This window comes from Rhynchophorus ferrugineus, unplaced genomic scaffold, assembly GCF_030347505.1.
Source record: "Rhynchophorus ferrugineus isolate W39M unplaced genomic scaffold, kcgeb_rfMv2 rfM2, whole genome shotgun sequence".
Lineage (NCBI taxonomy): Eukaryota > Metazoa > Arthropoda > Insecta > Coleoptera > Curculionidae > Rhynchophorus > Rhynchophorus ferrugineus.
This window is the reverse complement of record NW_027472581.1, coordinates 70,704,930-70,731,706: the sequence shown is the minus strand read 5'-3', so window position 1 is coordinate 70,731,706 and position 26,777 is coordinate 70,704,930. Positions and strand designations below refer to the sequence as shown.

The window sequence follows — 26,777 nt, the reverse complement described above, 5'->3', positions numbered from 1 at the left end:
CTTGGATTTGCGCCCGAATTGCGAGATTTTGCGAGAATAACTAATACTGTTTTTGTAACATAAAAAGGAAAATTTCTGTATTTTTTGGTTTATAACCTGTAGTTGCAGGCTGATCCGGTTAGATGTTCAAACTTGTCAAACAGCAGTCTATCTTTTTAAATAGAATAAAATAAGAAGGAAAATATTGTCTAACTCTAAAACTTATCTAGAATTTGCGATAGATACATATTAATGACGTGAGTTCACTGCTGTTTTTATACATATATTGTACTCATAGAAACATTTATGATGAAGCAATTTGCCTTAAAATTGAATGTAAAAAGTTTTATGTCAACACTAATTCCTTTTTTCTTTTCCAGCCTGTAGGATTTGTCACTTTCAACACTAGAGCAGGTGCAGAAGCTGCCAAACAAGATTTACAGGTGGGCTTAAACCTTTCACATTAATCTTATTATTTATCACGTTATTTTTAACAATATACAATTAATAATAAACAATAAACAATATTTTTGTATGTTGATTTGTTTCATTTAGTTTCGAAGACGTATTTTTGACTTTTTTTGTATATCTAGTTTTTATTTAGGTATTGACGAACAAACACATATTTACTGTTCATTTTGTATTATACTAACCCAGTAGCCCTCGCCTCATATTAGTGGAATGTATATGCCTGTTAAAGTATTTTATTTTAAGAATAGCTGTTTTTTATATTTATATATAAAATAGAATTATAGCTCAATCAATCAATAATCAATATCAATAGTTTATATTTATCAAATTTTTATTTATTTCCTACTAAATATCTGAAGAATATTTTTTACTGTTAAAAATTATTTTTTTATATCATATATTAATAGTTTCTTACTTAAAGCACAGTTGACAGTTATTTTTATTAATCTCGTTAATAGACTGCATAAAAGGATTTCCATAAAGTTATTATTTATAAAAATCCCAATTAATAGTGTGCTCTATTTTATCAAAATTAAAAAAGGTCTTTTGTGTGTATAAACATAACAGGATAATCATAAAAATTAACTGAATATTATATGTATAATTATATTGCCGCATATACATGTCATGAATTGTTAAAGTACAACATGAATTTAATGATGTATAAAGTAAATTGAACAATATATCTATGTACAATCCCAACACTGCTGGCGCCTTCATAAAACTATTAGGTAATACATTTTTTATACATATAAATATTTTAACCCCCATACCACTCCGCTAATATGAGTCAGCCTTATGCACCCGCACCATGGAGAGTGTCGGCACAGACCGCGCCTCTCTGTCCCCTCGGTCGCCAGCTCTCCACCCTTCAGACAAATATTATCTTTTACCTGCTTTCAGCCTTATTGCGGTAAGTCACCCACCTGCGTGAGTCGATAACGGCCTTTCCCGCTGAGTCACATCAATCAATCATGACTGCGTTGATATTAACATATTTTACACTGTATACCGTATATAAATCGCATCTATGTATATAACATCACACTTATAGTATTGAAGCATAAAATATATTACAAAATAATCAGTGCCTCTATTAAATAATAAATCTGTATCATAGATATTATTAAAAGTTCTTAAATCGAATCTATAATTAATTTTAAAATAATAAAAAACTGGATAAATAATTTTGAATAAAGACATGATTGATGATTGACCAGATAACCAGATTAGTTTATTCATATAAATAAGTAGTGCTTGAAGCAAAAGTGTCTACTAAAAATCAAGTTTTATCATATCCCCACTTTTCTCCCAAATCGATATTAAGTTTTCTCTTAAATAGTCTTACTTCAATTTAAAAAATTTAATAAAGCAACTAAAATAACTCAATTGATCTAGATTTAAAATGATTATAGTAACAATAATAACAGAAAAAATATATAATAACTGACAAATAACTGAATTTTAAGAAATTTTCCTCAATAATTCTATTGAACGAAATAATATTTCAAATAGTTCTGCCAAAAGTATCTTAAAAATATAAACAAATATAACTAATAATAGGTATAAAGTCACTACTATAAATAGAGTTACCTGATATTCGTTAAAATTACTAATGATAATAATTTTACTCAAAAGCGCCATATATACCAAAAAAACGAAATTATATAAAACTGTCTCGAGATGAAGATGAGCCACTATACCACGTAAATAACATTAATTACTAAATAATTACTAATTCTTATTATTATTATGTAAAACTACGTCTTATTTTTATCTATAGTATATGAAATATAAAATAACATATATGAAATGACTTATAAAGAATAAAATATCAGAATAAAAGCTCCAAAATTAAAGAGGTTTCTAGAAACAGACTCGTATTCTTAAAAATTACTATATTTTTCAGTATAATTAACCTCAATTGCAACATATTCTAATGATAATCCAATTTATCAAATTACACTAAAATCTATCAATTTTGTCTTATGGAAACAAGGCATTTTTACATATATGTTGGATTTAATTGATCCAAAAGATTGATCCAAAATGTACTGCAATACCAATTTGGTCGTAAACCACGACTAGTTTTTTGCACATCAAAAAAATTATGCTAAACACTTTTTTGATCGATTTCTGAACAGCAGTTTGCTTCGAAACCCGAAAACTCTCTTCGCGACACTTCTTATCTTCTAGTTTTAATTTAAATCATGATGGTAGACCCAAAACTAATCAGTAGTAGTAAAACAACACACGTATATGGTGCTACAAGAACTAATTGAAGAAACTTAGTATATATTAATCAAATCCTTTTTTCCATTAAGTAAACCCAATTTTATCTTTACAAACTAATTAAAACAATCAGCCTAACATCATTGGATCAATATTAAAAATCAGTCCATCAATATATACGTTAAATGCAGTTTATAAACAATTTATTTTATTTTAATTGCATCTACACTACCAGAATTCCAAAATAAAGGCGAATTATAACTAATTCAATCATTCAAACATAACCAAATTATGAAGCAATTAAATCGTCGTAATGTTTATTCAAATTAATGAGAAAATATTATTCCAAATATTTGAGAATAACTATTCAGTGATAATATAAATTGCTCCCCTACATGTCTGCCTCTGTCACTTTTCACCCTTATAAATATTAACTTGTCTTAGATACGATTACGTAAATATTTAATTTGTCTTTTCGAAGCGGATGTACATAAAAGAGGAAATACCAACAAATGCCGAATATAAATTATACGCGGATCTAAAAGCGTTGTTAAATATTTAAACTTTGTGTGGATTTACTTCCATTTCATTCAAGGGAACCAATAAATCCATTTAGACTATATATACCTGTATATATAAATAACCGCGTTGTCTTGACGACGTTTCAGCAAAATTACATTTGCCATCTTCAAGTTTTAAATTTGCTTCTTGTTATACGTACTTCTCTATTAAATAACTCCCAAATGAGTAACAATACCCGTGAATTCAAAGTCGATGAACACAGACAAGGCTTTTTCTTAGCTGAGTTAATTTTAGCTTACGTGACGAAATACAATTTTGGATAGTTAACTATTTTGACAAGGATAATTACGCTACAAAATTTTAGTCCAAAGTACAGGGTTATTTTTAAACCCAGGGCGTAAAATAAATATTATATTTAATAAAACAATTTAAGATCTTAAATAAATAAAAACAGAGATCAATATAAATGATATAACAACTACTTATACAATAAATGGCAAAAACGTAAAGCAAATAAGCGTGAGAGATCTTGATGTTGATCTGTTGAAAACATACCTGACCAACCCACTTTCAATGACAAGGGTTAAATTAAAAATATACTTAATATTGAAATACAACGGCATTGGCAGTTAAAATACTGGTAGATAACTGTACGGGTAATTAATTCTGCTGGCGAATCATAATACAAATAAATAAATGTATCAACAAATACTGGCAATGGCAGTAACAATTATAGAATAAGCAGAATGGTTAACAATAATCTTAGTGCATTATAATCAATAGCATTGACGGACAATCATTATAAAACAGACAATAACGATAACTGATAGTAATGACAAACTATGCTTGGATGAAATATACCATATGCATGACATATGTGGGTGTTTAGATAAATAACTAAGTAACTCTGTTGGAATTGTTCACTCACTTATACTGCTCTGCCATCAAGAGCCGACAGGACACATTTTATTGCATTTATATATGCTTCAAATTATCAATAAACTATAATTACAACATATAACCAACAAACAACATTTAATGGATAATGGCGAAAATTGGTAGCAATGATAAACTGAGCTAGGATGAAGTATGACATGTGCACACGGTACGAAGCGAAGGTAACGCACGACGTACCAGCTTATGTCCTAACATTCATAAAAATGGACGTGCAATGAAATCAAGAGAGGCAACGCGCAAGATCCTGCCTCTATGGTTGGTAAGCCTCGCTAAGATCATGTCATAGAAAACGGTCAATGCATAAGGAAAAAATCCAAAGGCCACACGCTAGATAGCCTGCCACCAAGAACCAACAAAAACCACTTTCGGTGGCGTTTATGTATACTTCAAGTTATCCAGAATATAGAATCTTTCTAATTCATAGTTACAGTTACAACTATAAAACTATCATCTTTGATTGGCCTTTTGTCTTTATTTTGCCTTTATTATCTTTGAATTTATAAATTATGAGGAACATACGACGATTCGAAGAAATAATAAAACAGATAACGATAAATGGATAAATAAATAAGTAGAGGACTATGAATAGAGAATAATAAATGGAAAATAGTAAGTAGACTATAATAAATGAAGATTAATAAATGGAAAATATTAAATGGCGATATAATACAAAACTGGAATACTCAACTACAAAATGCAATAATAAACTTGAAATAAACTTAATAAGAAAAAGGTAGTAACTATGAACGTCGCATTTTCACAAATGACACTCTTATAAAGATCTTGGACGTGTTAAGATATGACATCTGACTACAACCCCCGAAAGAAACATGAACAATATTGTCATTGATGGTAATTATTTCTGTTTCTAAGTATTCGCCTTCTTGTTCGACAATCCCGCCTTTTTCCTTTACATCATCGTTCAAACCTTTAAAAAACCATGAATGACCCAAAATTAAAAAGCCTAAAATATCAAACTACCAGATGGAATTCTAATTACCTTAATATTCGGAACTTTTATGATTCCCTTGAATGATATTTTTCTTTGTCTGTATTTTAGGAAACAAAAATCAAGAATATATAAACAAACAAAACTCGGTTTCAACAGAATTCCTTATTGAAAAATCCTATTATAATTCAATGAATTATTCAAGTCAACTTTTTTTTGTAATAGTTAAAATAATTAAACATAAATTAAAATCTAATTTACTAACAAGGCTTCTGTCATTCCAATTATAGCTAAAGAAAGACAGTTTTATTTCTGTAAATGAAGGAAAACACAGTTGTTAGGGGAAATAAACATTTTATGTCAATGAACATTCTGTTCCTTCATTCAGCAGGAATTGACCGCAATCAAAACGGATAATCATGTAGAGAAACGCAGACTGGCGTCTTGAACGATTTAATCAAGCCAGTACCGAAACCCAACGGTAACGATTTGATGACGAATCCTTCCCGAAAAACGTCTGTTTATTTTCCTTTTCCCGCCGCGTTTTTCGTGTTAACTTCTACTCTCGACTGTTCGGATTCCAATATAAACAAATTGTCCTCCAGGAATTCCAGTCGACTCACCCTTATAAATACTAAATTGCCGCAGTTGCTCTTTCGTAAATATTTTATTTACCTTTTCGGGGCAGATATAAATAAAAGACGACACACCAACAAATATCGTATTATTAATCTTTCACAGTTTAATTCAAAAAGGCCCAAAACAAATTTAATTTAACAACAGTCAGCAGTGGAGTCTTATTACTTAAATGGGAATAAGGATACGGAAACATTATATTGGATGTTTTATTTCATTTAGTGGAATTTTTCCATGAGCGGCAGTCCATTTTCTTTTAATCAAAACTCAATTTAGTTTAGTATCAAGTAACAATAACACTGTTAAAACTCGTTCTTAAGTAAGTACTATATAATGGGTATATTTTATAGAAAAAATAATATCAAAAATTATCAAACCAAGAAAAAGCAAGTAACAGGTCAATTGAAAAGTCACTGGCCTGCCACATAGATGGCGCTACTATAATTAAATCCATATGTTTTTTACTTAGCCCTAAGCCTCAATAGATGCGTGTATAAATTTGACAGCTTTCGGATCATTAGTTTGTGAATTATAGTATTTTGAGTGAAGTAGCTTTTGTTATTGTGAACAAAAATGGATAAAAAGGAATTTCGCGTGTTGATAAAATATTGCTTTTTTGAAGGGAAAAGTATTATGTTGGATATGTGAATTATGTTGAATAAAAAAAACTAATATTGCCAAAAAAATATGTTTTACTATGGTAGGCTGCGGACTTTTCAATTGACCTGTTAGAACACAATTTTGCTATATGTGCAAAAAAAAACATAAAAATTTAATTAATTGGTGCTTGCATGTGTTATGGTCATTCTTTTAACTTTAAAAACGCATTTATTGCTAAAATTGGTACAATATATATTAATAAAAATATTTCCAACATTGTGAAAATGTGGCGATACCATATTGAAAAAACAAGGTCGATTTGGTAGCAATCCAATCATCGATCAATTTTCGTACTTCTTCAGCATTTCAAAATCGTATGTCAGCAAAGCTATACTGTATCCATCTGAATAATTAGTAATCATAAAGAGCGTTCTCTAGCGAGTATATTAGGTGCTGCAGAACTTCCAGCAGATAACAGATCAATTGAAAAGTCCGCTTCCTGACCAAAAAATGCGCCACTAAAATTAAATCCATATGTTTTTTAGAAAGCCCTAAGCCTCAAAAGATGCGTGTATAAATTTGACAGCTGTCAGACAATTAGTTTGTGAATTATACCATTTTGAGTGAAGAAACTTTTGTTATTGTGAAAAAAATGGATAAAAAGGAATTTCGCGTGTGAATTATGTTGAATAAAAAAAACTAATTTTGCCAAAAAAATGTGTTTTACTATGGTAGGCCGGGGACTTTTCAATTGAACTGTTATAGTGTATATGTTACGTTACAATATTTGCAACCTGTGGCCAAACGTTATCATGATTACCCTCTGTTCATTCACTATTGCTGGTCTTTTTGGAAAGCATACATTACTATTATTATATTACTAGACAACGTTGTACATCTGCAGTAACAGATATAGATTTTAAAATTGCGTAATACACTATATCTTATTAATCTCACCACATACACAGCATCACTCTAGTCATGAATATTCCGCTTGGCTGTCTAGATATCATAATCACTAAATAGTGATTATCAAAAGGATTTCTAACAATTTAACCTTTTTTTAGGTTCAGATGTTATTACAATACAAAAGAAAGGCAATTTTCGATTTTTGTACTAAGCCATCACTTTCGATAATTTTTTTTCGTTTGAGCCAAATTTCACTTTATTTCACTGGAGCAGAGTGGTCTATGTATTATATATGATACTAATACAACTACCTTGGCAACCAGCTGCTGTCCACTGTGTTTGTGATTTTTTTATGTCCAAATGTGTATTAGTGGGACCATATTAATAGTATATTAATAGTAGTTATATCCATTGTCACATAGAAAACATTACAAATAATGATAGATATAAAATTACAACTACAAATATAGTTACTCGATATTCCTTAAAATTACTAATGATGATAATTTTATTCAAACGCACAGTATATTCCAAAAAAAAACTAAATTTTATAAAACTGTCTGAAGATGAAGTTGATAGATTATATCTGGTAAATAACATTAATTACTAAATATTCTTATTATTATTATTATGTAATACTATATATTATATTAATATCTATGATATATGAAATATAAAATAACCTATATAAAATGATATATAAGGAGTAATTAAGATAGTTCAAAAAGTTTTTCCACATTATCATATCTACTATGTGTAAAAATTACTATATTTTTCTGTATAATTAACCTCAAATGCAACACATTCCAATGATACTCTAATTTATCAAATTAAATGTTGGGTCCAATTGATCCAAAAGATTGATCCAAAATGTATTGAATTACCAATTTGTATTTAGTAACATCAAAAAGACGACGTTAAACACTATTTTAATTGATTTCTGAACACGAATTAACTTCTAAACCAGAAAACACTCTTCGCGACAGTTCTTAGCTTCTAGTTTTAATTTAAATCAGGACTTTAGACCCAAAACTTATCAATAGTGATAAAACAACCCACTATACCTTGCCTCCTATACCTTGCCAGATAACTGTTGTAATATTTTGGTTCTTTTAATGGTTTAACCAGCTGCTGTCCACTGTGTTTGTGATATTTTTATATCCAAATATATTTAGGTGGGGCCATATTAATAGCAGTTAAATCCATTTTCACGTAGAAACGTAAGAAATTCTTATTTCATTTAAACAATTTTCAATATCAATGAATGAAGCGTTGTTGTTTTTGAAAGGCTTACATTTTCAGGTAATATTGTAAACACACTATTTTCTTAACATCTTTATGTGTCAGCTGTCTCATCCAATACCAATTTACGGTTTTCCAAAACGTATTTATGCTTTCCGGAACATCCACAGATTTTCGCCGACTAGAGCATTGAGCATCATCTATATTTGTATGGCTGCGTGAAAATTTACTATATCAATCTTCAATGTTTGGTCTCTATGATGCAAAATTTCCATAAGCCTAATCAAGCCAGTATGTCTCTTCAGCAATATTTCAAATTTTATTCAGCAATTCAATGTTTTAAAAATAACAAAAGTTTATTAAAAATAACAAAATTATTGTACATTAGACATTATTTTTTGTTAAAATGGCTTGAGACCTTTACACTGAAAAGTCACCACTATCTGGAAATCAGAAAAAATCAATCTTCCAGTGGGAGATCAGAGATTTACTGAAATTTACTATACGTCACTATTTCTACTACAAGTCAGAATAATCTAGTTTCTAATTGAATCTTAATATATATTTTATAGTAAACGGCAATTATTTTGAATTATTATATCGACCATCTACTATATATATATGGAAAACATATATTATAATCAGTCTGAATGAACCAAAAAATATTTTAATAATTGTTGTCTCATTTACTCATTTTATTAGAGCACGCAATCTCTAATTTGTATAAAAATAATTTATCTCTACAATCAGTAGGCACGACCAAACAAGGAAACAAAACTTACGTCTTAAAGGATTTAATTAAGCTAGCCAAGATCCCATCGCAGCCATTTAACGATGTCTCCCCGAAAAACGTCCGTCTGAGCTCTGCCAGTTTCAGTTTGCCCGAATCCCAATATAAACAAATTGTCCTCCAGGAATTCCGGTTGCCTTTTACCCTTATAAATATTAAATTGCCACAGTTGCTCTTTCGTCAATATTTTATTTATCTCTCTCTTCGGCGCGGATGTAAATAAAAGAAGAAATACCAACAAATATAGAATATAAATTATAAAGGGTTATAATTTCAATTTCTTTAGATTTAATTAATAACATATTTTTTAAACAAAAACAAAAACAAATTTTATATATAAACAAAATTTAAACATAAAAACATATCCTGAGATAAGTAGTTTTTAAATTACTGTATTAATACTAACAATCTAAATATATATAAATGTTGGACATAACTGAATTATCGATTATTTTATGGTATAAAGGATTTCATAATATACATTATATAATACTATATATAGTATTATATATAATATATAGTAATATGTAATAATAGACAATATAACAAAATCTAATCTTAACTTAAAATTTCAAACATACAATAAGATTGTTTTAGGATAATTAGGACATTATTGTAAAGTAAGAATTATATTTTGAAATATTATTTAATATAAAATATTATAATATTGCTGCATATATGTAGCGCATATGCCCGAAAGAAACTAAAAAGTAAAACAAGTTAAATAATAACTACAAAAATACGAATGACTACATAAACATCAAGATCAACTTCAAAATATAAAATAATAATAATATAATTGGACATCACATGTCAAGTAGATCTTAAGATACAAGGCCATGTGTTAAGAGAAAAAAAGAATAAAAATAAATAAGGCAATTCTAAAAATATTTTATATTTAAACAGTTTTTACTATAGCTGTTCTTAACAAAAATATATGTACGAGTAGCTGATAGATTACATAGATATCAACAATTTAAAAATATAATAGAGAATAAGTAATTCATAGTTTCTCAAACAAAGTTTTAATAAGCATAATAGTAAATATTTTGTGGAAAGCACTTGCACGTTTCTAGATTGGAAGATCCGGATTAACACGAACAGACCGATTGATGTTTCCCACTTTTTGACCATTAATTTTAACCTTGGTCGTCTGAATCTTGTTTTATTCGGTATTATACAGGGTTTTTAACAACATTTTGAGAATAGTACATGTATAATTCAAGTAGCGAGAAACTTACGAAACAAACGCCGAATTACTATATTTGTAATATGCTCGCAAACACAATGTGCGGTGTGCTCTCGAGAAATGCTCCATAGCAACTGAATTTCTAAGAGCAAGTCTACTACAAACCCCCACTCCCCTGAGACTCATTGCGTTCTTTCGGAAAGCTAAATAAATATAACGTCATATTTTCAAAAGACACCTTGTATAAAAATAAGTTTAACGCAGTCATTAATTTATAAATATGGAACCTTACATAAAACTCCAACTTAATTACATTTCTTCATGCAATATTAATATGAGACACAAAAATCTTAAGTTAATTAGATTTTTTTTTAATAAACGACACTGAGTAATGCCAACAGCATAAATTATAAAAAACTAAATATAACAAACTGTAAAATTAAGACAGTAAGTGTTCTTAATTCAGGGAAGATAATATTTGTTAGCAATAAGGCTGAAATTTCCAGGTACTCTCTGACCCGATTAGACCCAAGCCAGTTTTCTCTGTACACTAAGTGTGAGCTTCTTCGCTTACTAATTGGGTGAAACGAACATTATCCCTTCATCGAAAAACACGATATACAATTTAAATACAAAATACCTATTTACCTTCCGTTGGATTATTACAGGCAGAACATAATGCTTTGAAATTTTCAAAAACATATGACATTCAAATATTTGTATTTTACGTTTGATCCTCAAGTTTTAATATAAACAGCAGTATATATAGTTAATGTGCTAGAACTCTGCAAAATTTGCAACGCAAATAATTATTTTGATAACAGTTTTGATGAAGACTATTGTACAGTTTTTAGTACACAATTTTGTTTATTTCTACTCACAATTGGATGACCATTGATCACTTAATATTTATTGAAGCAAAAGTTCCAAAAAAATCACAGAGTTAACTGTTATATTCACATAAGCTTAAAGAATTTTTTGCTAATTAAGATATAATTTTGTCATCATTATTGCACTATATTAACCCCTTATTAAAAAGTAAGAAGTTGGATGACTTTCCCCTGTTCGGCGCAATCTTACTCAATTCAAACCTTTGATATAATTCATTGAGGGCTTCACAGCCCGATATAAATTCAATGTCCTCCAAAATTGTGGCAATGTTAATTGCTCTTTGTTCTAAATTTCAAATTCAAAATACATAAAATACTGGATCTACAACATTTCTATTACAATGCCACATTTAATTGTTGTCTTTATTCTTGTTTCATGAATCTGAAATCTTTATTTCATATTTAACCTCAATATTGCCGAAGAAAAAGTATTTCATCATTTATTTATTGTATTAGACTTAGAATTTATATATTGTATAAGTTTTTCTGATTTGAAGATTCCTTTTTATTCATAAAACGCATTTGTGTCTACATCCAATAGTAAACAACGTCTACTCTATGAAAAGTAGCTCAGAGACTCAACAATCTAAATCTATTAATCTAAATGAATTAATTAATTATTAATTAGATCATTTTAGCACTTTAATGCATTAGCGCAAAAATCAAAAACAATCAATATAATCAATATAAAAGTAAATATGTAAACTAGGAATAAACAAACTGAGTCAAATACCATTAATAAGATCCTGTGATAAATAATAAAGTTAATCTATAGTTGATTACGTGATATGAACGCGACTAACAACAGACGTCATAAAAACAGATAAAAACTTTTGAATGTCTGCTTAATTAAACGCAGCAAGCGTGCAAAAAGCCATTAAACCGCATTATGACCTGCCTGGACCAACTCCTCTAGTATATAATATTTGTGTTTATGTTTTTGTATTGTTTACTTCACCAATCACACTTTTTCTGGGCAATATTTTGCAGCAGGGCGTAAGATTTGACCCCGACATGCCACAGACCATTCGGCTGGAGTTTGCTAAAAGCAACACGAAGGTTAGCAAGCCCAAACAGCAAGCTGCTAACTCAACCAATACGCACCCAACTTTGATGCACCCCCTCACAGGACGTAAGTACACCGCTCTTCTGGTTGATCCGAGACCAAACCGTTTCGGTAACCAAGTAAAGAAAGATCCTAACACTTTGTTCTCGCCGATTATCTTTTGCTTTTTTATGCATAACTAACATCGCAAATAATTCTAAATAACACGTATGGAGTGTGTGATATTTCATTTTAAGTTTAGCAAACAGTAATATTATTTGAAAACACCAACTAACTACTAATTATTTCTGTCGTAGATCTTGATTAATATCATAGTTTACGAGAAAATGTTATCTTAACTATAATTTCAATAAAACAAATTACTCAATAACACTTTAATTAAAGTTACAAAAATCATATGGGAAGAATATGCCAAATAATAATATTGTAACAATAATATCAGTTAAAATGTATATGTTGATAACACTTATTCCATCGAAATGGCCGATTTTGCCACAGCAGTCTATAAGGAATTCATTCACATTTCATTTGTCATGTCCAAACTAGGGATGCAGAAAAAATATCGATATATCAATGTTTTCTGAAAAAAATATTGATATTTTTGGCCGATATTTTTCGATATTTTTTCAAAATAAATTAAATATAATTTTAAATAAACCTTTTAAAAAGTGTATTTTTTAGGCTAATATTTGACTATTTTTATTTTTTTCTTAAAAATATCTATATATTTTTTGAAAAATATCAATATTTTTTATACTTGATGCAAAAAATTTATTGGCTTTTTTTCTTCGATATATCGATATGTCGATATTTTTTTCGGTGGCCAACACCCCTAGTCCAAACCAATCTGTGTCTGTTGGTTTTCTCCTTAATTGTACACTAATCGAATGATTTCACAATATCCAAAGGAAACATGTATAATTTGTCACTTGTCAAGCATCGCATTTGAAAGATTTCAAGTTTACAAATCTTATACTATAATAATGTCCAAGTCTCAGAGCCATACCAAGAATAGGCAAAATAAATATTCGAAACAACCGGATTTCAGTCTTCAGCTCCTACAGCTTGGCCGGTTCAACTTGTTACTTCAGTCGTATATGTCATTTTTCCCCATACTACTGATCCCAAATAAAATTCTTGAACTTGCTCTAACTGAATGCCGTTAAGATTTATAATAGTAAACGATCGGCCAGTTTACAATACTTCGGCCTCTTCTTCATTAATTTTCTAGCCACAACCACACTGGCGGACTGCAAAAATCTTATATACACTTATATATACAAATCCTGGCTATAATGTTCATAAATACTTTTCCGATAAATGATAGAAAGCTTACTCGTCGATAAATTTTGCTCCTTTTCATTCTTCTACCGTCTGTAAACATTCATGAGACATCTAAAGCTGTCTTTGTCTATTAAAGTCATCAGTTGCTTCATATCAGAAGTTGCTTAAAAAAGTCCAAATACAACAAGTAGATAACCCTATACTGAACTGATTATTTATATATTTATGAGGTAATACAATTTTGCTTAATATCAAATTCTGTGATATTTATTTTATAAATAAATATGACTAAAAATCTGAATATTCACTTTACATTGCACTAAAATCCTTCACTTTTTCCTATGCTACGCGATGTTAAAAGTTTTAAAATCATATTAATTTGAACAATACAGCGTGCTTATAAAGTCTCAAGCCTGGTTTAACTTTAAGCTGAATCATAATCTGACGCAGAATGTGTATCGGCATACTCCATTATCGAATTAAAAGCAATTTCAAGAATAATCTCCCCGCAAAATCTGGATAACACTGCATATTGAAAAGTTTCTCAACCCCATTATCTTACTTAAACTACTATAGCAAAAATATATACGATGTTTACGAGTAATTATACAAAAGTAATCTACAGAGTCGAGCAAAATGAATTTAAGTGTAAGGTTCTTTCTAGCTCATTTCACTGCCTAATGCACCTATCCACACCTTCCCTGCCCCCCAAGTACTTCTCCCTAATCACATAAATCATCACTTATACATAATCCAAACAGTTTTGTAGTTTAGAAATACAGTCTAGTATGTAGATAATATTTATTAAATACGTCAACAGTTCTCATTCGCTTAAACATTCATTAAGGATTGTTATATGAAAATCACATAATTATTAATTATTAATTATTTTTTTAATATAGCCGAATAAAAAAATCTGATTTAATGAACCAATACTTTTTAATCATATTTAAATAATCTATATATTTAAAATGACGTATTTCTTTAAGGATTAATTAATCTTCGAATATTGTTCTTAAAACAAATTTAAAATGTAATTATATACTCACTAATAACAATTAAATGTTATTGTATTTCCTGAATATCAATCCACGTATAAAAACTATAATGCACTTAATTTCTTAGAATCAACTTAAAAAAATTCTTTAATGATTGACATAATGTATCATTAGCATTATTCTAACAATATGCAATATTTCGACAAAACTCTGCAATATTGACTACTGTTCTTTTTTCAAAATAGTCGATGAATAATATGCCACGGGCATGTCAATTTTATCCAAGTATCAGAAGTTTCTTGGAAATAACTCTTATTGTAGCTTAATAAAAATGTTGGCTTTATAAGTAAAGATGAACCTCAGTTTCGATATTTTCTTCAGAGTTGAACTTCTTAGAAATATATACTCTCAACATCTTTTTAATCTGCATTTTTTAACAAGTTTTCGATAAACAGGGTGATTCATTAGTGAATTAACTTTTGGATGCAATGTTGAAATAGCTAACTTGAAAATCTAAAAGCTGTATATCCAGTAACTACCAAGCTATGTTTTTGTGCATTTTCATAAAATGTTGTTGCAACAAGTTTAGCATAATCTGTCCAATTTTATCGAATTGCTAATTGTGTAACCCCTTTAACCAATGTTTTAGTAAAGTTCAACAGTTAGAAGTATTCGAAGTATTGAAAACATGTTTTATTTTGTGTCCAAAACAAATCAGTTCAATGCGTGGCTCATATTTAAACTCATTTAAATATATAATTTTCATTATCGCTGTTTAATCGTTAACAGCCAAATCTGACAATGCCATCAGTGATATTAATCAGTGAATATTATTAATTTTCTCTTCATCAATTTTTTAACTTGTACAGCAGAGATGATCGAAAAACTATATCTTCTATTGGAACCACTAACTTAATTTTAAATATTATTAATCATTGCAAATTATGTGAAACGTTTTCTTTTTGTTGAAATCATTGTGTTTAGTTGTAGATTTTAGTAAATCATGCTACTAATATTCTACTCTACTAATTTTTATTCTTATTTAACTTTTGGCATCAATTCCATACGATTCATAGTAGACAGAGTATTTTTCAAATAATGCTTTTAAATGCTGTTGTTATACATCGAGCTATCGTAAGATGTTCATATATTTAATAATGTGTAGGCGAATGTGTAGTAAGGGTCAGTGTATGCAGGTGAATGGAGAACGTAAATTAATAAAACCGACATTGGACATGGGTTTTCTACATCTAATACCTTCTTCCTCCAACAAACTGGAGGACAGAAAAATGTTATCTAAACAATCGCGATTTAGTTTAAGTCCTGCCTGCTCTTCACATCATGTTTCTTCACGAGCTATTTTCGTAAATAATTTTCTGGATACAATGGGCAAGAGACTTATTCTTGGATAGTTTCGCAATTTTCACTATCTCCGTTTTTATATATTTATCTATTACTTATTTTTTCCATCCCATCCTCTATGGATTTAAGAAAAACCCGAAACTGTTGAAATAAGTGGAAAAAACTTTTATCATTGACACAAATCCAAACTGTTCATAGTACATATACACAATATATTTGACTCTTCTTGAGAGTGATATTTATACATAATATAAATATGAATTTCATTTTATCTTAGTTGAATTAATTGGTTACTTTTACAGCTAATACATCACACATTAGCTATAATATATTTATAATAAATATCAATTATTTCCTTCACACTTCAGTCACTGAAAAAATATTACTTTAACAAAACGAAAAATTAATGTAAATTAAAACTATAGTTTTTATGGGATATGTTCAAAAAGAACCGCTTTACAAAAAACACTCAAATATAATTGTGTTTCTAAAAAGTCTACACATACCAGAACTACAAACGCATACAAAATATACGTTCGTCCTACTCAAAACTCACAAAACAAACGTTTTTAAATCTTAGGAATGGAATTCCAGGGATCGATTTCCCTCCATTTTAATCATAAACAGTCGTGCTAAATTGGACCGGTGTTATTTTTACGGACGATATTCACCGTTCGCTCGGAGGTAAACAGGCGCGAAAAGAAGAATATTTACCGAGAAATGAATATTTTCATCTTCTAAAATAAAATTTCAGGAGGCATAATGTTTTAAGCGATTTTCATTCGATTTAATGGAGTTGCCTTGGAATCCGAATGAGATATTTTAACAGGCGTACCTTTGTAGAGTAAAAGAATTTTCGCTTTATCGAGTATATATATATATATATATATATATATATATATATATATTTATATTTATATTTGATATAATAAAATGTATTACTTAGATTACTTCGATGAGAGTAGTTCATCGATTATACTTTGAGATGGATTATCCATACGTCTGCAATATTAATATCAATTGCTCTACAATTCAATTCAGTTAATATCAAGAATTAAATATGTGACAGATCTGTTTGATATTTTTACTAGAATAATCCATTCCTCAATAATTTAGCAAATTTAACAAAAAAGAACTACTACAACGATGTAGCTAGAACAAAAGTGATGTGAAATATAGAATATTACCAGCGTCTGAAGCCAAGGTCTCTGTAACAGATCAATCAATAACAGCAGTATATTCATTAACTACTGAACCCTGAAATTTTAATAAACATAAACAATCAATCAATCTTCCTTCAAATAAATTCTTTTTCCCAACTAATCAATTAATTTTATATATTTAAAATCGAAAATTTATGTTTGATTGCCCAAAAGGCAAGAGCGCAAAATTCAAGAAGGAAAATGATTCTAGTCCCACCAGTAACCTGCTGAGGCCGAGGCGATCGAATGTCTTTTGGCATCATCTCTAAGTTGCTCACTTGCCAGTTGGTAGGTTTAATTCCCAGGACCATGGCTGGGAGGCCACGTTAAGTGTTAATAGTTTCAATCCAGATATACTCTAGTTTGTAAAAAGAAGACTCTAATATATAAAAAAATTATATGGCATACATGTTTAAATCACATAAAAAGCTTTTGTCTCATTTTCGCCTCATTTGTTTCTTTCTATGTTAGAATAATGTTAATTGACTTTAGGTGCATAAATGTATTGTTCAACATTTTTAAGATTGTGTTTAAGTATTTATTCCAAGAAAATTAAGAACTAATTAATAATAAATAACTCGTCGTGATATAATGATAGGTTGGGTGAATACTGACGGATTTAATGACCAATGAAATAAATAATGCCCATAGTATCAATGTTGTTGCATCACGGGCAAATCCCAGAGCCAATGCCAATACTATATATAAATACCTTGCTGTTGTAACAGTTCTGAGATGTTGTAATTTTGTTATTTTTAAATCATACAGTATCTCCGAAATACTCACAGAATTTTATTAATGAAATATATTCACTGTAAGTTTCCTGTAGCGCCTAACAACTTTACCACAACTTTTTTTTAACTACACCTATATATACAGATTATAACTTCTATTGGTTCTACTTGTGCAATACTTCCATTTATTTTATAAGAACGCTAAAATAAGTCGATATTTACATCGAATTTCGCTATACTTAATAATAGAATAATGCATGTCAACAATAATAGATTGTATACAGCATATGTTACATACATCTTAAAGTAATTTCATTAGTTTTTTTAGGTTTTTTCGCTTTATAAGGTCATTTATTGAGAAAATATGGTACAATATGATAATTATTAACAGTCTCCTAATTAATATATAATTATGACAATAACGTGTCGAAAGTACCATGTTGGTTTGGTATTTTCCTCCTTTAGCATTTTGAAACCATGTGTGAATTAAGCCATGTTGCATTAGTCACAAGAAATGGTAATCTGAAGGTGCTAAGTTGCAACAGGGTATCTTTCACAACTTTTCAACATGTGATCGAGCGTTGTCATGCAAGAGAACATGAGGTCTGCTAGCCGCTATTGAGTTAACGTCGGTAGACATCTACAGTGCGGACCCAGAGGATAAACGCACTGCGCAGCATGCAATCAGAGAAGTCAGGGACAGGATTAGAGCGTGGAATGAGAAGAAATGGGAATCATTTCTTCAAAAGCTATGCAACCCCTCATCCCCAAATGACCTCTGGCGCACCGCCAAAAGCGCAATGGGGAAAAATTCGAACGCAATCCCCATCTGAAGGCTGATTCCTCTACGGATATCGCCTTCAAAAATCCAGAACAAGCTGAGCTCCTCGCATATGCGTTCGAAAACCAAATGAAATGCAATCCCTCTCTAGGCCCACCTCATCAGACATTATCCATCATAAACGACACTATCCCCTCTCTAAAGAGGAAATACTTCCAGTCAGATCATCTTCTGAAGAGCATAGTCTCTCCTAGAGACCTTCAGCTCTCCATAAAATGTCTGTTCTCCAAAAAAGGCCCAGATGGTATAACAATAAACCATCTAAAAAACCTCACTAGCAAGCAACTATCTGAACTTGCTAACATTATCAATTCTATCCTGAGGTTAAAGCATTTCCCAAAGAACTGGAAACATGCGCTTGTCGCTGTCATTCCTAAAAAAATGCCAGGTCTAATCCATTTGACTACGGGCCCTTCAGCCTGATTAGTTCACTCTCTAAACTTGTCGAAAAAGCGGTATTAAACGCTCTAAACGATTTCACAGACTCACATCACATAATCTCGATCGCCTCCATCAAGCTGCCCGCGACGCAGCAACCATCCACCAGGCACTGATAAAAGGTCGAAAAACTGGAGCCATCTTCTTAGATGTCTCCAAAGCTTTCGACCAAGTGTGGCACCATGGTCTAATACTTAAAGCGAAACAACTAGGTCTACTGAATGACCTAATATCCCTGATAGATTCATACTTGGACGGTAGGTCTTTTCAGGTGAGGATCGGTTATGCAGTCACCTCTCGTAAACAAATATCCGCAGGAGTCCCGCAAGGTGCTCCATTAGCGCCAGCCCTATTCAACCTTTATATGGCTGATTTCCCGCTCTACAAACTTTCCCACAGAGCATTTTATGCAGATAATACCGCTTTCTTCACAACCGGTTACTGTCCCGACGCAATACGCAATGGACTCCAAGTACAACTGAACCAAGCGATAGCGTGGTACAAATGCTGCCGGCTATAGATAAACCCGAGCAAAACTCACCGCAGAGCTATTCCACCGCAAGAAGGAGTTCCGCGCCTATCGCCTCCAAATCGATAAACTTCATAGCTTTCTAAATTCCCATGGCTCCAAAAAGTTTCATACCTTGGTCTCCAGTTCGACCGCAGATTCCAACGGTCAGCCCAAATTCAGCACGCCATTTGCAAAGGAAATGGCGTGTACAGCCTACTATTTCCTCTACTCTGCAGAAAAAGCAAACTTCCAACCCCACAAAGAGCGACCCAGTATAAAATGCTAGTCCGTCCAATCCACCTCAATGGAGCACAGGTGGTACAGGTATATCTCGGAGAGACAACTTGAACTACTCCAAGTGTTCCAATCCAAAAAAGTCCGAGCGTTACTCAGAGCCCCATGGTTTATGATGAACGTCAATACACACCTGGAATCAGGCATCCCGTTTGAGAAAAATTTCATAAATATGCTCAGTGTGAGGTTCTCCGTAGAAACCTTAGAACACGACAACATCTTGATCAAATCACTACCCGTCCGGTAGTAAACAAACTACGACAGTCTCAGTCGTACCCCAGGGTATCTGTGGCCCGCAAAACAACCATACCTCGAACCTGAAGCGACATCAGCCGAAGACTATTTGGTTCTAGCTGGTCAACTTAGTAAACTAAAAGAAAGAAAGACATCTGCAGTGGTTGTTTCTTTTGATTTGAATACACTACACCTTGCTAATTCCTCCGTATGCACAGAAAGACTTTATAACCATGGATATTGCGTTTCCTTGTCAATATGGATGGCTCTTCTGAACTAACCTATGCCTTTTGCCTTTGAGATTTTCGTAGTAGATCCGCTTTTCTTCGACAGTCGCAACACGTCACAGAAATCTTTTCTATTCGTATTTTTTTTTTCAATTCTCACTCAATTCGTGCGGTAACCTCCTTTATATCTTTCCCATTACATATAAACTTTTGAAAACAAGTAATTCAACTGGCTTGTAACTTTTTGATCATTCAGGCCGTTTTATATCATTGAGTCAAAACAGACAATTATTTACATTAATTGCATTTTCACCAATAGATATCGCTAATCAAAATACATGTAGACATTTAATAATTAATTTGCGATCTTAACCTTATATTGATTTCATGTCACATATTATGAGAAGTTAGGAAAATTCAATTATGTATTAAGCCATAACACATTTCAGTAATCTATTGAGCATGTACCCAACTTTTCCTCGAAAAATAAAAATAAAGCATAATCTGGAGTCTGTGAGAGAATAAATTGCATTGCTGTAAAAAATACCATAAAAAACGAATGTTTGAAAGCCGCTAAGGAATCTAGGGGGACCCATCGGCCCTATCTTAGTCTCTAGTGTTATAACGTTTATGTATTGATACTGCTGTTTTTCTCTTCAATGCACCTCACTACGCCACACAAAATCAAATGGTATTTTGCGTCTGTGTCCTATTCGGGTATCCAAGAGTTGCATTGCTTTGATATTGTCTTCTTGCAGTTCTCTGCTATAACATCTCGGTGCGCCTACAATAGTTCTCAGGACTTTGTTATGAAAAACTTGTATTTATATTAGTTTTTGCGGAACATCCCCATAATTTTATTGTTATTGGTGCTTGTGCGGTCTAATTGTAGGTGAACTGCAGATGCACTGATTTACTTTTAATATTTTTTATTTTCCAATTTTATGTCGAATTACTTATATTGTCACTTGCGTGTTGTAATTTTCGTGTGGCTTTACCGCTATTCTCTGCGACAACAACAATCAATTTGTAACCAATATACTTTCTTGCGGTACACCTGCATTAGCTTCTTTTATTGTAAAGTATGATTTCTGTTGTTTGGCTCTAAACATCCTGACTGTAATATAAGATTTCAATAGCTCAGTAGATTACTTTGGTAACATTTTCTGTAGCTTATGAATAAGCTATCATGCCACACCCTAGCAAAGGATTGTACAACATCTAAAAATATAGTTGAACATACCTTTTTCCCTTCATAGGCTTTTTCAATTACATCTGTTCATCTGTCACCTGGTCAATCATCGAATGTTTGTTAACAAACTAAAACTCCTAAATAATATGATAATACAAAAAATTGTATATCCTAGTTTCTATCTTCAAGTCGTATATAAAAAAATAATGAAATCATTTCTCTTATTTTCCGAATCGATATGAACATAAACTTCCGATATAGGAAATTAACTGCAGCCATCTCCCCTTTTCATTAGCTCTTATTTTCGTCCGTCGTTAAACTTTAAAATAATTGTGCTGTCTTTCTTTCGCGTTCTAAGCATTTTACGTCGCCCCAGTTGAAGTTGCGATCCGTAAGACGAAATTATCTTCACAAACACTAACGGATATTTCTCTCCGAGGCACCGTCCAAACAAAGACGTAACTAAACAAGTTTTTAAAAGGATATTTTTTGTTTCTCTTTATACACGAGAAATCTTCAAGACCTAATTAAAAGATCATAAGTTGTTGCAATTTTGTAATTTCGATGTGCATTAAGAAATTTTATGGGTTCTAATTACTTCCTGAATTTTTATTGAGTTTAAAGTGTCAGAAATACAAATACAGATGGACAAGAATATAATTAATAATTCGGCACAGTAATTAGTCTTATGGTTTTGTACTGAAAATAATTAAATAATTAATTAATTTATAATAAGAAATATCTTGATTTTAATTATAATTTAATTTTTATTTTGACAATTCTGAATAAAAATATTCTGTAGTTAATATTGATATAATTCGAAACAGGACAATATTCAAAACATTATTCATTTTTTAAATAAAATATGGCATAACTGGCCATAAAAAGGAACCAAGCCTGGTTAATATTGTAACCGACATTTTAGCGAAGCTATTTTGTTATCTTTAGCAAATTAGTAATAGTAACTAATAAATGAGCAATATGTGGCCAAACACTACTGTTCATCAATACTTTCTCTCGAACTAGGTGGTGATTTATTTCTCTCAATCATTTTTCCAGTCAGTTAGAATATTGGTCAATTAAATCTCATTGAAAGTTCTTAAATTTGATTAGAATCTTCATCCAATAATTATCGTAAAATATTTTACATCATAGTACATATTTCAGCAAGAATCCTGATCCCCTTTGAATCATTTTTGTATAGTGAGCTTCAATAAATTAAAGGTTTATATTAAATTACTGAAAGATATGTCATAATTATGAATGCTGTAGTATATCAAATTATTATATCATTTGCCTCCATGGTATATAAGAGAGGTTTCAGTGTTGATGTAGCAATATAAAGTAGTAAAACCAAATTATTTACAAATACGCAGTGGATTTTTCGGAGCTCCGTTACTGTAAAACTTCCGGATTTCTGGAAAAACTAAACCAATTAATTTTCATCACATCCACTTGATATATTGAGCAATGATATTTGAATCTTTTACTTAATTAGTCCCAAGAACATATAAAAAATACTTCAATATTCTAAAAAACTATTTTTTATATTCATATTACGGGACAAACAATATCTTACCTTAACAAAACTATTAACTTATAAATGTGACTCAACGACCAATAAAAAACATTGAATACAGAAATTGCATGATCGGAAATAACCTGAGACCATTAAATGAATTTTTCATTGTTCCATTATCAAACAACAAACATATATGCTAATTGGAGATATGTTGGCCTTTTTTACAAAACAAACGGGAAAAACTAAAACGCAACTGAAATTAAGTTCAAAATAGCATCCAATTTAGTAACCGGAAAATTATTACTGCGTCATTACAATAGATTATATTTGTTAAGGTCATGAATTGTATCATTTATTTATAATCAATATACCACCATACATAAACACATAAAAACAAGTTTAAAATAGCATTAAATTACAATAGTTACAAGAATTACCACATGAACTATTGTTTTTATTTTATGAAAATATTTTTCGCAACGATTCTTGCCCTCTGCTACCAGTGCAATATTGCTTCATGTTACTGTTTATAGTGGTCCTAAGTTTCACTACTCTCTATTGCTGCTTTCTATAGGCCTTAGAATAATCGACTTTGGATCATGTAGGAGGTTAATCATCTCTTATGTACTCTCACAATACAATATCACATATTATTACGAATATTCTCGAATATTCTCTTAAAGTCGATTCTGCGATGCCTCTGATACAGTTAGTACAACCGTAGCTAAAACGGAAAGGCCTCAGATAAATGACCACGAAAATATTATCCACAAATATACTTGCCATTCATGATATCAAGAACAATATTAACCTTTCTTCAATAATATATATTTTTTAAATGGTAACAAAATAAATTGTTTCAAAGCTTAACTTTACTGATTCTTTTAATGACGATGCTTCTAAACTAAAAAACAATCATCTATTTGGAACATGTATGGGGATGTTCTTCTCTGTGTTGTTCTTACAACACAATATTCTTATATCAAATATAATATGTGATAATAAACCAATATTCTTGAATATTCTCCTAAAATCGATACACTCTAGTACAGTTAGTACTACCATAGCTAAAACGAAAATGCTTTAAATTAATGACCATGAAAATATTATCCAGAGACCACAAATATGCTGACCAATCATGCTTTCTAAAATCTTATTAACCCTTCTTAAATAATAGATCTTTTTGAAATGGTAGCATAATAAGATGATGCTTCTAAACCGAATATCAATCAAGTGTTTCTATCGTTAAAAATATTATTTGCTCTTATTCTTTATAAATGACTTACAACATGAAGCAATACAGCTGCATTCGCTCTGACTAAGTTCTGACTAACCGTTATTGATGATTAGCGCCTTTAACAGTCTGCTTATTCATCTATTTTCTTCTAAACAGATCATTTTCAGCTTCTCAAGTAAAAATCTAAGTTTTACTTAATAGGTTGTCCTTTATCTTTTATATTATCTCTAAAAAATATATTTGATTGAACCAAATTGAACCTCATATGTTCAAATAGCATTATTTCACAATAAGTAAAGTAAGATATCATCGTTAAATCAATTTTTTCTAGATTTTCAAATACACAATAACTGATTTATCTACGGCATAGTTAAAGCCATTAACTTGGAATAATGTACTCTCCATTAATAATTTTGTCCTTTTACCGACAGTCGATAAAAATTATGCCGCTACGTACCATATCGCTGTAGTCGCATCTTTATTCGTCAATAATGTTATCGTAGTTTTTCGAGTAGTGTCGTTCACGTAAGCTCTGATCTCATGCTGTGGAATATAACTAAACCATGTTTCTTTAATGTTTAACTCTTTTAATGGGTCCTTTTAATATATTTTTGGAATATCGTTAATTTATTTAATTACTGAATTAACTAAATTTATTTAAACTGAATAAACCAAGTGTGTTTCAACAACTCAATGTTACCTCTATAGGGAAAAAATCCTTCCCCACAAAAAAACTGAATTATTAGAGCTAGAAATATAAAAATAAGGGCAACATAAGGGATCTAAATCTGGCTGGGTGTTGATATAACTCATACTCTAATTTACTGATTTTAGAAAGGTTTTCTGAGTATTGCAAGCGAATGATTCAGTAAACCGAACCATTTTTCGGGAATTTCTACATTAAAATCTATTGATTTAGACTTTACCTGTGTGAAAATAATCCAGGAACAAAATTCCATTTGCGTCTTTAAACTTCAAACTTGACTCCAAACTTCCTTAGCGATTTCTGGACAGACTCACTTAAAGTTTTTCCATACAGCTTACAGTGTCTTTAAAATTATAAAATAGAATTTAATTTAATGAAATTGAATAAATGAAATATCATAATATCGTAGAGCATTTAATTGCAGTGTTTGAATAGATAAGTCTGCTCAGACTTATTGGGCAACTTAGTATACGACTGTATTGTGAAATGTTTTATTCATGAAAAATATCACTTTCTAAATTAGCAGTATTATATTATGAAAGCTAGATATTAGAACTCAACATTTATATTTAAACATATTTTTAGCTTTACTGTCTAATATAACTTATAGCCAATAAGATAGATATTCGGTAGAATTTTATTCTTTAAGTTGCAGCTTAATTATATCGTCTCATAAATACCGTATCTTGCTTCGAAGTCGATTTTAATGTTATTGTCAGTTTGGTAATTAATAATACAATCGAATACAACATAAAAATATTGACTTTTATGTTCTTATATTTCAAGCGAATTTATTAACCTTTTTCTTTACTTTTCTCGAAACATTTAATCAGTTTCTTTCTCGTTCTTAGAAAAATAAATGATTGCTACGACAAGATAATTTCCTCTGTACTCGAGAACTTCCCGTTAAAAAAAACGGAAGAGGAAATTGTAAGCTGTCTAACAAAGAAAGACCCAATTCTTCCAAGTTTTCCTTGATAAGACAACGATCACCCCTCACAACCGGAGGGACCTCGGGACTTTTAACTTCTCGCGCAGTGGACGTGCATGTTCCCTATATTTATATTTATGACCTCATTACGTTACAGTAAAAAAAAACAAAAAAAAACCGCAAGAGAAAGAGAATCTAGTTGCACGTCTAGAAGCTACTATATGGGCATTTTATGATTAAAAGCTTTCAAAACGCCATGATGCTAACTTAGTTTAGAGGTTTTAGTGTGCCGTGGAATATTCTGTCATAATAGTTTAGTTGGGAGTAAAGTTTTTGCAGAGACGTACCGTAGACTAAAGTGAAGTGAATATTTTATGCGATCCATTTAATCTGAATAACTAAAGTGGACGACTTATTTTATTTTATAATGTTAAAAACAACGTTTAAATTTATAAAAGTTTAAAAGAACCCGATAAATATACTAGGTTATTCAAGAATTTTATGGGAATAAATCGAAATTTAGAAAATAATAAAAAAAAGCGGAATATTTCTATGCTCCTATTCCAAAGATCCTTTGATGATTAACCTGGATGTTGACAATTGGTACTTCAGTTCACTGATTATATTGATGG

The 26,777-nt window shown here is 30.6% G+C and overlaps 1 protein-coding gene across 3 annotated transcripts in view; it reads left to right on the top strand.

Moving 5' to 3' along the window:
- cpo (RNA-binding protein) overlaps positions 1-26,777 on the top strand; it is a 555,476-nt gene that overhangs the window by 492,382 nt on the left and 36,317 nt on the right. For all 3 annotated transcript variants that reach the window (XM_076394570.1, XM_076394569.1, XM_076394568.1), the window contains exons 4-5: positions 360-422; positions 12,357-12,498. In XM_076394570.1, coding sequence (XP_076250685.1) covers positions 360-422; positions 12,357-12,498 — 205 coding nt within the window. The remainder of the gene's footprint in view (positions 1-359; positions 423-12,356; positions 12,499-26,777) is intronic.